Source organism: Ylistrum balloti, unplaced genomic scaffold (genome assembly GCF_031769215.1).
Source record: "Ylistrum balloti isolate Yb309-2 unplaced genomic scaffold, AGI_CSIRO_Ybal_v1 Utg371000, whole genome shotgun sequence".
NCBI lineage: Eukaryota > Metazoa > Mollusca > Bivalvia > Pectinida > Pectinidae > Ylistrum > Ylistrum balloti.
The window spans coordinates 1,791,092-1,803,920 of record NW_026782558.1 but is presented as its reverse complement, the minus strand read 5'-3'; the positions used below and the strand labels follow the sequence as shown (position 1 = coordinate 1,803,920).

General features: G+C 33.5%; 1 protein-coding gene across 1 annotated transcript; it reads right to left on the bottom strand.

Moving 5' to 3' along the window:
• Positions 1-386: 386 nt before the first annotated feature.
• On the bottom strand, positions 387-6,754 carry LOC132559959 (actin-related protein 2/3 complex subunit 4). Its single transcript, XM_060224596.1, has 6 exons — positions 6,727-6,754; positions 4,342-4,460; positions 3,248-3,359; positions 2,424-2,519; positions 1,775-1,972; positions 387-1,357 (listed from the first exon to the last, which is right to left on the bottom strand). The coding sequence occupies exons 1-5, from the start codon at positions 6,727-6,729 to the stop codon at positions 1,796-1,798; spliced, it is 507 nt and encodes a 168-aa protein (XP_060080579.1). The 5' UTR covers positions 6,730-6,754; the 3' UTR covers positions 387-1,357; positions 1,775-1,795.
• Positions 6,755-12,829: the final 6,075 nt, after the last annotated feature.

Below are 12,829 nucleotides of genomic sequence, written 5' to 3'. Positions count from 1 at the left end.
TAGCTTCTTGTGAAAGTAACAATGACCTTCACTTTTGACCTTCAGACCTTAAAAGCAATTTCAAGTTCTTTTGATGACACTGCATGGTATGAAAAATTGAGAGAAATCGCGCCAACGATTTTTTCTATGTGTGATTGTAACCTTGACCTTTGGACCTGAAAACATCAAGCATTTTTTGTGAAGCTCCACATTGTATATGAAGTTAAGGAGTAGAATCTGCCAAAATTTACTGTACTGTACAGAGATTGGCATGAGATAGAAAGTTGGATGGCAGCCATTACAATATTTGATCGCCGATCAGAAATGATAAGATAAAATCGATACTCTCTATTCTACTTGGTGTCCTCTACAAACCAGCATTCAAACGAAAACAAAAACAAGTGAAATCACACTGTGTTAAAAATTTTATTTAAGCATTTGGAAATGTATAGCTTTTTCATAGTAGACCTCTAGTATATACATCCAGAGGATGAATTAGAGAATAAGTATATTTTATGATAAATACAATGTACATTTACATACTGGTACATATAACTTGCATACATAAATAATGTACAGTCTATATTTCTGTCTTGTATAAAATTAGGTCTTCATGATACCAGTTTAACCGTCATGATGAATTGGTTGTACACGGACAAACAAAAAGAACATAATCACAGGTACGATGATAACCTTTCATCCATCTGATATCAATTTCCATAAAGAATTCAAAAAATACCTAAATAGTATCTCCAATATGTCACCTGATATTGGAACAAATAATCCTCAAAAATTCAGTGTAGAAGAAATATCAGGCTTAATTTGATTCCCAAAGGTTTGCAGTTCCAAGTTATGTAATGGTCAAGCATTTTTTATCCTTCACAATATCTGTGTACATCCTGACTACATATACCAATACAGGTTTACCAGCTACAGACTGTAAAATCATGATGGACACAGATAGTAAATATCATTTAAATCCTAATAAAATTGAAATGGTTTCAAATTTTCAGCAAGATTTTCAAAAAAAACCTTGGTAACAAAATGTACTTTCTTGTTCCCACAAAATCATAATTGTTTCATTCATTCATCGAGAAACTAATGGTTGACAGGTTTATAGACATGTTTTTCCTCATATGTTCATCTTGGGGTAGCGTGACATATCTTCCCAAGAAACAATGATTTGAAAATACTGCAATTCAGTAGTAATAACCTGTGATATGATGTTTAATGGTAAAAAATAATAGTTCCTACATAACAAGTCTTAGCACAGTCACAGCTCCCTTCCAATGAAAACATATACCCGACATACTTTATAGTCAAGTACGGTCTCCCTTGTGTTGGCAGATTGTCTCTGATGGAATTTTTCTCATAAATTCTGTGGAAAAGAAATAGATTCATTTAAGAAGGTTTCTCTAAAATCATTTAAGTTCAAAAGAAGACTATACATATTATGCAGCAGCCCAAACTAAGTGAGTAAACATACCCAGGTTTTAGGAATAAACCATACAACTTGTAATTTCCATGGGTTAAAATTTTCTTAAAAACAAAAATCTAATAATATTTTATCAAATTGAAATTTTGCTATTTGGACTTAACAGGGTATGCAATTCACATGGGTCCCAACATTGTACATATTAAATCTTTTGCATTTACATTGTACTGCAAATAATAACTGGATATACCATAATACTTACAGCTACCATATATAGGGAATTTTAAAGTAAGATGCCAGAAAAGTAGAGACAAAACTAAAAATGGTTCATCATTTAGTATTCTGCTGCTCATATCTTACCTTTAATTAGTTCTGTGGTCACTAAAACCTCTTGAGGAATTCTTCCGCACTGACACGAGCCCTGGAGTTGACAGCTAATTTCATTTCACTTATCTCTTTATCAATTTCTTCCATAAAGTGGATGACGAAGTCTACCAACTTATGTTTGTACATCTGTTCTGCATGGAAGTTTGTGATGAGGAAACTAATGTCATATCCCTGAAGAGAAATAGGACACACATCTATACTGCTATTGTACAAAAACAATATTCAGATTCTTTTTAATCCTTCAAAGCAGTTTTAGACAAGAGTAGGAAACAAAATGCCGACTTGTAAATCGTATTTGTGAATTACTCTCATCTAATGAATGGATATTGAGTTTTTTCTCTGTCCGTACAAAAGAACAGTTGCTTAATTCAAAACATTGTAAAAAACAAAACAGATTATTAGAGAATGTATCTGTGGTCCCATTTAACCCAAAACTCAACTCAATACACTTACATAAATGTACACATTAAGGTACTCATATCATATCTTTCTTAACAATGTCTTAACAGACATTTCTGTTTGTTTTCATTCTAACACTCGATGGAGTTTTTCCATTTGATGTCTAAACCATTTCTTTTGTACTTGTGTGATTAGTCTCGCAATCTATTGTAACTTATCTTACCTCAACTGGTTTTCGTCGAAGTATTACGAAATTTTCTGCTCTCATCATCATAAACCTCATAAATTTATGACACAAAATTTTCTCAATGTCATCTGCCTGTTCATGAAAGAGAAATGATAATCTTAACATTAAATCCGTCAGTCTTGGCTAGTGTACATATTCATTACTGGATCAAGGTGGAATCTAAATAATATCATTTTCATCATTTTTTAATTTTATTTCTATAAGAACATGTATCATCTGTAACTCACTTTTTTAACCACCAAACCAGTTCTTATAAAATAAACTTTGCCTTTAATAATAAAAAAATCATTGTTTATCCATAATACAAAAGATTAAAATTCACCTGTTTGACAGCTACCGTATACTGATTCTTACAGTAAATTTCACCTGTTTGACAGCTACCGTATACTGATTCTTACAGTAAAATTCACCTGTTTGACAGCTAAACTGATTTTGACAGTAAAACTCACCTGTTTGACAGCTATACTGATTCTAACAGTTAAACTCACCTGTTTGACAGCTATACTGATTCTAACAGTAAAACTCACCTGTTTGACAGCTATACTGATTTTGACAGTAAAACTCACCTGTTTGACAGCTATACTGATTCGTACAGTAAAACTCACCTGTTTGACAGCTATACTGATTCGTACAGTAAAACTCACCTGTTTGACAGCTATACTGATTCTAACAGTAAAACTCACCTGTTTGACAGCTATACTGATTCTAACAGTAAAACTCACCTGTTTGACAGCTATACTGATTTTAACAGTTAAACTCACCTGTTTAACAGCTATACTGATTTTGACAGTAAAACTCACCTGTTTGACAGCTATACTGATTCTAACAGAGTTTATCGAGCCTTCAATCAAAACTTTTTCCTTGTCATTTCTGCTAATCACTACTGGTGTCAGTAATAACTCCTTGTTACTCCTGAAATAAGGATGAAAATGTAATACAACTTCCCTGTCTTTCATCAGGAATGACTATCTGTTTATATCTAAAACATGTCCTCATTCTGTTTTGAAAGAAATGGTTACTAAATTTCGTACTTTTTTTTTTGTTTTAAACTCATCGTCTGGTTTCACAAAAGTAACAATTTTTCTTGCTTGAATCCCCCAAATCACATTAGACAAATATAACACAGAGTATGTAAAAGATTATTTTTGTTCAGCTTTATTTCATAATTAAAATAGTTTGGAGAGATAATCACGATATATGTATCATTTAACATAATTTTGCTGCGTTCAGCCAGAAATCTAATTCTATCGTATCATGATCATTTTTACATCCATTGTACATGTGTGGCAGCATTGACTTTTAATATAATGTGAATTGTATTGTGTCCGTAATTGTTAAATCTTGTTTATTAGTTTACGTCTATACTGTATCTTGTTCATTAGTCTCATGTATATTTAAGTGGTAAGTCTCGTTATTGTCTTTGTATTTAGTGTCGTGTGGTCATTGGTTGGTTAAATTTTGTCTTATGTCACAATCTTATGTCTAATTTTATTGGTTCTTTAGATTTCACGGTTTTTGTAAGTTCCGGTCATTGTGTGATTGGCCGATGTATGGATCGGACGATTTCGTAACAGTAATTGTGAAATATCTGTTAACCAGTAAAACTTTACCTTTACAACCGTCTATATCAAAATGTAGACGAACTTTGTACCACATACAGAGTTCATACTCTTTCGATTCAACAATAGACTATGGTTAGGACTCTCAAAAGGTTTTGTGTCTTTGTTTGAACATGGCTTAGCAACCTGTCACAGCATATGTTCCTTTAGTAGCTCCAGTTTTCTCTTGGTCCTACACTATATGTTCCACAAGCCTTACATCTGTCTATCAAAATGGCTATTGTCTGATGTAAGAGAAAACTTGGTCTAGTTTGTAATAAGGATGTGACACTTACTTGACTTCCACCTCTGGTTTATTATGTCTCTCTACCATCTGTGAGTCAAAGTTCTGTAAACACATGGCACTTCTGAGGGTGTGCCGAACAGTATTCAGGTAGGGTTTGAGTGTCGCCGACTGCAAAATATGTAACTTGCATGATCAAATGGCAGAAACCGTACCATTAAGTTTTAGAAACAAAGTCACAATATTATCATGATATGTATCTGCTAAGAATAAAAGGCACATAAATGTGTTGTTATTATTGTAAATTAAGCACAAATTTTCTAGAAAATAAAACAGTATGAAATCATAAAATTCTGACAAAGCAGTTCTTTATAACAAAGGCAATTAAGATCTCAACACATATTCGTCACACTCAACTGCCTAGGGTAATATATATTTGTATATATATATATATTATGGTAGTGTGTTTCGTTCACAAGGGAGATAACTGAGAGAGTGTGCTATCCGTGAAGGAAGACGTAAAGATGTGCACAGCACATGGATTATAATTATCATTGCGTGGCCTGTCTTTTGCTCAATCATAAAGGTTAAAGTTTATTTGTCATTTTTTTCCATGAACATTGCCCATTACCTTAAACTTTATTTTACAACTCAGTATTTTTTGTAGGATTTTTTCAGGTCAGTCTGGAACAGAATTTCCAAAATTTTGATGATTCCCAATACATACTAATAGACATAGTGGGGTCCCACAGGAAAAAGTATGAGTTCGGAACTCAAATATTTGTGAGTCCCGTTAATCACTTGTAACTGTGAAGCAAGTTGTTCCAATTAAGAACAGTCCCTCTTTTGGCCGAGATAGAAACACACAAGGGCACATCCAGTGACCCCTTACTACTTCACATCCACACCAGATATTTAAGTGAAAGATGCATGTTTCCCTAATCCACTTGACCACCCAGTCATTTATTGAGAGCAGTACTGAAGTAGATATGTTTACAATCTTATCAAAGATTAAATATAAATTACATGCCTTCAACATCAGTGGAGAAAAATTTAAAAAAAGACTCAATGTTGTCTCTCTGTTTGAAGCCAATAGCAGACTGCTCATCACCCATTTGTGAGACTTGTTTGTGTTTAACAGTTGAATGTTATGAAAAATTAAAGTGCACCCTAGTGATGGGAAAATGATTGGATGTAATTAATTATCTAAGCGTTTAACCTCATCTGATGTGATGATCAGTTGTAATTTTTCATAATCAATGAATGGTACCTTAAATATTTGTGTTTTAGCAAACAAACAAAAATTCATATCTATACATTTAATGAAAGATGTTATTTGGAAATAATGTTCACTAATATGAAAATTCTAGGAAAGTGGGGTGTTTTAGGTTAAAAAAAAAAGAAAATGTTACCGTAAAACACATTCTCTTCCTATGAATATTGAACATAGCTGATTATGTAATCAATTAGCTACATCAAAAAGTCTATACAATTTTAACTGATAATTATTGATGGATTTTAACAGAACTCCCAGCACTATTGAGCAACCATATAAAACCCCAAAATAATGTTTTTCAATATACTTCATTGATTTTCATATCTCTTTTCAACAACTTTTGTTCAAACATCTTTCAGGTTTTGAAGAATTTCAATAACTTCTTAGCTTTTGGAGTCACTTTTTTTTTGACAAACACAAAAAAAAAACAAAAAACAAAAACAAAAAAAGAAAAATAAGAAAAACTTTTAAAACTAAAAACTTTTTAAATAAACATATGTTGTTTTCAATATAATATGCCAATTATCAGACCATTTAACAAATCTAAATTAATTCCAATTGGTCTGTTTCTTCAGTGGAACTAGCTCAAACATACAGCATGAAGGTAGATGTAATCTCGGACATGTTATTGATATCAACCAGGAAAGACTAGTACTGGTCCAAACACATTTCCCCGGTGAACTCCACTTACAACTGGGATCTATGATGATGTTCCTGTTTGCCAAATGGTATATCTCTCTCAACAGTACCAAGCACAACGTGTCTTAATGAAATATGTGAATTTATTGAGTGATTCACTTATTCATGATTTCTACTTATTTCCATTGCCAATGTCACTACAGAGGGTTCACTCCTATGTGTTATAGTGTCACTACAGAGGGTTCACTCCTATGTGTTATAGAATGCCTTTGTGTAAGAGTATCACCCTATTTTATGCTGTATTGAAGATGCGACTAGTGAGTCAGTCAGGAACACATACTAACGTTTGTGTACTTCCGTATATATAGCAATGGTAACCTACCAAATAATTTCACTTCTATAACGCTGAGACGAATACGAGTCAATTGTATAGTGATGAAAGCATTTGTAAGTGTAATTACAGATAGCTGAAAGAATGAATAACAGTGTTAAAGGATTCATAATATATCAGAAACCACCCACCATTTTCGCAATCAGTCCTGGTCTAAAACGGAAGTAAATCCACTCACAGGAAACTTTCGGAATACCTCTGGAGTTGTCATTTAGCCTCTCCTTGCAATGATAACCCTGATTCGAATCCGCCTCAAGGAGTAGGTAGCAACTTTAGTATTTTTCTTTCCTTCATTCTTTCTTTTTTGTCCGTTATTTACGTTATATCTCAGTATGGTTTGGGAACAGGATGTTAATTACTAATCCTCATGTTTTTCGCCTTTTACGAATCCTGCAATGTGGACCGGATGTACGTACAACTACACTGACAACGAAATTTTTGTTCAATAAAGCCAACAGTATCATCATGTTTACTATCACTTGTCATTGATATGACTAGACGAAAAGAGGTATATGTATCACGTTTACGTACAATTACGTGTACATCTATCAAAGAAAGATTGACTGGCGATACTGGTGGACTTTCTAACACTAATACCCGGTCTACTGGCAGTACCGGAAATTCACAATTCCTGATAAAGAACACCATTCCCAATTTTTGAAGAATTCAACTTGATACAAACATTTGTATTTTTAAATATACTAATAATTTTTTTATTGGAACCGTTTAAGCAAGCAGATAATATCAATTTATATTTTTTTTCTCCGTTATGTCTACCATCGCTAAAGCCTAACGTCTCTGTTCTCAAAGTGAAACCCAGTTAGCGACTCCGCTGAAAATGAACCTTCATTGGTTATCCAAATTAAAGGTAATTATGAGTGGGTTTCCACATCAATCATCTATACAGCGGGAATCAAACCACGATCATAAGTTATTACACCACGAAAAGCAAGGGTTAACTGGTCCAGAAGTGATAAGAAGGACGGGAAGGTTTGTGAAGACGAATTTGAGGTTATATTGGAAAGATAAAGACGCAAGCCTTAAAATTATATATTGCATTTGACTTGGAGAAAAAACCAGTTGGAATAGTGGGACAGAGCACGGCAAAATCAAGGCGTAAGGAAAGACCCACAATAAAACAAAGTTTAAGGAAGACTCTAGAGAAGGAAGAAACAGACTCCATCGCCTGAGAGATATCAACGAAGATCTTTTACTGTTGCCTTCTCCGGCAACCTCTGTTCCACTACCCGAAAGTTTGACATTTCTTGATTTTAACAAAGATCCAGGGGGTAGCACTGTTGGTGGACTGTTGGTCCCCGGATTTGGCGTAACTTGTATGTTATGTATAAATTCATACGAATAGTGGTACGGTTTAGAATATATGATCTGGACTTTCTTTAGAAATAATTGAATGTTTGCAGATTACGAAATTTATCAAATTTAATCAAATAGTGCACCTCCCCATCTAAATTTTGACATTCTTTCGACCAATATCGGTCATCCTATGTCACTTCCTAGGTTCCAAATTGAAGCCCTTAGCGTCATTGCCGAGTCATGGAAACGTGAAACAACTGTATAACGTATGATGCAGTTTACTTCACTGTTTGGCCCTATTGTGTCCATTTCTAAATTTCTATTGAAAGTTCATATTTAATCACATGTGCAGTTTTGGTAAATACATGAAAGAAAAACCGCTGGTAGTTTGACCAAGACAGAAAAAAAAATCATGTGTTGCTGCAGAGACAAGGAAAGTACCAGAAGGACTTGGCGCGAATTCCTTACCAACGGCCGACATGTTAATATACATGTATTTGTTAGTATGTTACCTATATATGGAGCGTGGACTAGGAATTCGTTCTAAGTCCAGCTAGAAAATACAAGGAAGGTAATTTTTAAAAATAATTACCTCCAGAGGTAAAATTTAAGTAAAAAATGAATGAAAAAATAAAATAATATAGATAAAATGCTATCATTTCGGGTTTGTAATTTATTATTTATTTTAAAAAAACATTCTTACATTTACATGCCTATTGGTTGGGTATTTCAGCCCAATCACTTAACCTCTTTGGTAGGGCAAGACCAACGGCTAAAATCTTCCAATGTCATTTTCTTCTTATGCCTAGTAAGAGTTAATATATTTATGGGGTTGGGACCCCAATGTTATGATCCATAAATAAAGTCCCAAAGGGTGTAACACAGCCAAGGGATGGTGATCTCAACTGTTTCAAAGATATAAGAAGGGAAATAAGTCCCTGGGGATGGTTCCAGACACCAGGGCTAATTATCACATTATGATTGTGTTTACCCCTTTATGCTAATGCAATGCTAAATATGCTTATAGGATGAGAATCTCAACTGTTTAAAAATATTACCCATTTCCCCTATTGAGCACCTCCCAACCCCAACCTGCCCTACGGTACCAATGCCTACCATTTATATACATTTGATTCTCCTCCACCCTTTCTTCAGATCAAAATTGGGCAAAACTCATTAATTCTTACAAGAAAAATAGGATTTTAAAGAATGTGCTCCATCTCCTCTATTGGGCCCTTCCCCGCTCCCGCCTGAGATGACCGGGACGCCCCGTTTATACAAAATTAATTCACCAATATCCAAACCCAAACATGATTCGGACCACATTTAGACAAAATCCAATCATTCATACAGAGGTAGGATTTTAAAGAGCTTGCAAAACTCTTTTGGGTTCCGCGAGGCCAGAACGCATCATTTATAAGATAAATGTTGAACTTCTCCCAAGGATTCATATGACCATTTTTGGTCAAAATCCCCTCAGTCGTTCATGACAAGCGTAGAAAATCATTGATGGACGGACAATGGACTTTGGTATCCCTATAGCTCACTTGGACCTTCAGGCCAGGTGAGCTAAAAGGCGTTTACAGGTAACTCAAGTTTCAAATTTTTATTACCTTAAGTCTTTCTGACTTATCAGTTACAACAAATATCCATATACAGTTCAATTCACAATCATGCACTTATGCGGTGTACTATATAAAATTACAGTGTACAAAATGTACGTACTATAGTGGAGAGTGAAGAACTAATTTATAAGCAATTGTGATCTCATTTTGTTCGCATGCACTAAATATTTAACTAAATTTCTTATTTCCGCGATTTTATTACTGTTTAGCAACTCTATTAATTTAAACATACTGGGATGTCTTATATAATAGTTTTTTTTATAAATTTACATCTAATTTCGGCATAGCGTGGACACTTCAGAATAAAATGAAATACGTCTTCCAGGTCATGCATATCGCATGAATTACATCATCTGTTTCTTCGATCTATATTGTTATATCGGCCACATTCTATATTAAGCGTATGAGCAGATAGTCTAATTTTACATATTTGCTTTACATAATTAAAATTAATGGCTTTAGTTAAATAAGATTGATGTCCAAAATTACAAATGTATTGGTACAGTTCACCCTTTGAGGATGATGCGATCTTTCTAAAACATTCTTGTTTGTAAATATCACAAATCCGTTCCTTTATTATACGAAATGTGTGATTAATTTCAACTGGGTTTTCCCACACGTATCCAAGACCTATTCTATATAATTCCTGTTTAACACTCTGTAACCAATTGTCATTGTAGCCGAGCATCTCAGCATAGCATGATTTAAGAATGCAGTTTTCAGAATTTCTTAATTTTATCCAGTAATTGAAAATACGGAACTTACGGACTATAGTCATAGGGTATCTGCCCAATTCATAATACACCATATCATTAATAGTCTTATTATGTAAACCTAGAATACGTTTACAGAACTTCACATGTATTTTTTCAATTTCGGGCGCCGTATGGAAGCCCCACACTCCCGCCCCATAACTAAGTACACTATTTACATATGTGTCAAACATCGCTAACTGCGTTTCTATATTGAAAAAATTACTTTTGCAGATATTCAAGATTGCAAATAATGCTTTTCTCCCTTGGTCAGCAATATGCTTTTGTGTTTGTCTGAATTTACCATTAAAATTAAGCAGCACTCCTAAATAACAGAATTTATCCAATACTTCTAATCTGTTCTCCTTATAATACCATTGTTCATTCTCTTTTAATTTCCCCCCATTACGGAATACAACAATTTTTGTTTTCGCTGTATTTACAGTCAGATTCCACTTTTCTGTATATTTCGCTAGGGAGTTCAACATTTTTTGCAATCCATCTGGTGTTTCAGCAATGACAACCATATCATCGGCATACATTAGTACAAACATGTTAATCTCTTGTATTTCTATGGATGGACAATTGTCAGATAAAAATTGCATTTCGCAATCGTTCACATGCATGGAGAACAACAGAGGTGATAATATTTCCCCCTGAAATAATCCGTTTTCATAGTCGAAATAATCAGATAGAGTACCATTATATTTTATACAACATTTAACATCTTTATACAACGATCTTATAATTTTTAACATATTTCCACCAACCCCTTCTCTGATCATTTTATACCATAAGTTTTGTCTATTTACAAAATCAAATGCTTTGGTGTAATCCACAAAGCAACAATAGAGACGTTTTCTGTTTTTTAATGTACGATTAATTAATGTTTGTAAGGCAAATATGGCGTCAACTGTTGAAAAGTTTTTTCTAAATACAAATTGCGCATCTGTAATCTTATTGTACTTCATTTCAAATGTTACCAGTCTGTTATTAATAACGGCTGTAAAAAGTTTACCTAAAGAACTAAGCGACGTAATACCCCGATAATTATCTGTATTATTAATGTCACCTTTCTTGTGTACAGGTACAATGTTACCTATGGACCATGAGGATGGGAAATAACCCGACCTGAAGATATGATTGAATAAGGCTAAAAGACATGGCATTAAAATATCTGTACAGTGTATAAAATATTCGTTGAGTATACCATCCTGACCACAAGCTTTATTGTAACTAAGGTTTCCAATAGCCTCACGTATTTCAGACTGTTTTATATCAACGTCAAGTTCCTTGAATATAGGAGAATCAAAATTAACATCACAATCAAACAAAAAATCATAAATGTCTTTATCAGTGTTGGGCACGCCTGTATTTAGCATAGAAAAATGTTGATAAAAATCTGTTACACTTAGATCGGTGTTAATATTGTTTTTATATTTTCGGAATGTTTTGTAAAATGCACGTGGATTGTATTTACGCAAATAATTCAGCATATCTCCTTGATAACATCTGTATCTCTTTTTTAACTTACATTCTAATTTCTTATATGCAGATTGTTTACTTGCAAGGTAGTCTCTGTTGTGATTAGATTTGCACGTATTGAATGTACCGCTGCTCACAGAGGTCGGTAAACCATGGCTTATCTCCCCTTGTAGATATTCGCCCACTGTCTGTGTAACTTTTTATCACAATATGTGTACAGTACGGGTCTATCAATTCATTAAGTAAACTAGTAAAATTACTCACGCACGTATTAATTCCATCTTGATCGTATTGTGTGACATTACAAGTTTTCATTAGGGCATCAATATTTTTATATAGCAAACCACAAATAATATGTGTATTTTCCTCATTCCATTTGCTACTTGTATAAATATTAGCACTATTTAACTCACTTTGCGCATACTTATTAGCCGTCCTCTGATTTTTTTTCTATCGTAAACGTCAAAGGTGCATGATCAGAGAATGGATTGAATTCACCAGTTTTAAAAGACTGAATTAAATCAAACTTTGTATCATTAACTAGTACATAATCAATCAAGCTAGAACCAATCCTATTATAGAATGAAATTTCACCCTTAACATCATCATGATGCCTGCCATTCACAATTCGCAACCCAGCTGTTTTGCAAACTTCCAGAAGTTCTCTTCCAAACTGATTAATATATTTATCTGTATTACATCTTTTTGGCATATCATCATCTGGTATATAATTAAAAATATATGATAAAACATGCCCTGGAAAATTTCCAATTACATCCAATGATATAAAATCTTCTGTCTCACCAGTCCTGCTATTAAAATCACCTGTTACTATAATTCTACCTAAACTATTGTATCTTGACACACATTCTTCTAATGTAACGAATAGGTCAATATCATGCTTTTCATAAAAAGTAGTTTATCGGAAGAAAATAACATGCGAATATGAATATATCGCCATTATACTCTACTGCATTTTTAACATCTTTTAATCTTAATATAACAATACAGTCTAAGATATTTTCTTCAACTGTACAACTATTACTGATTAACTTTTT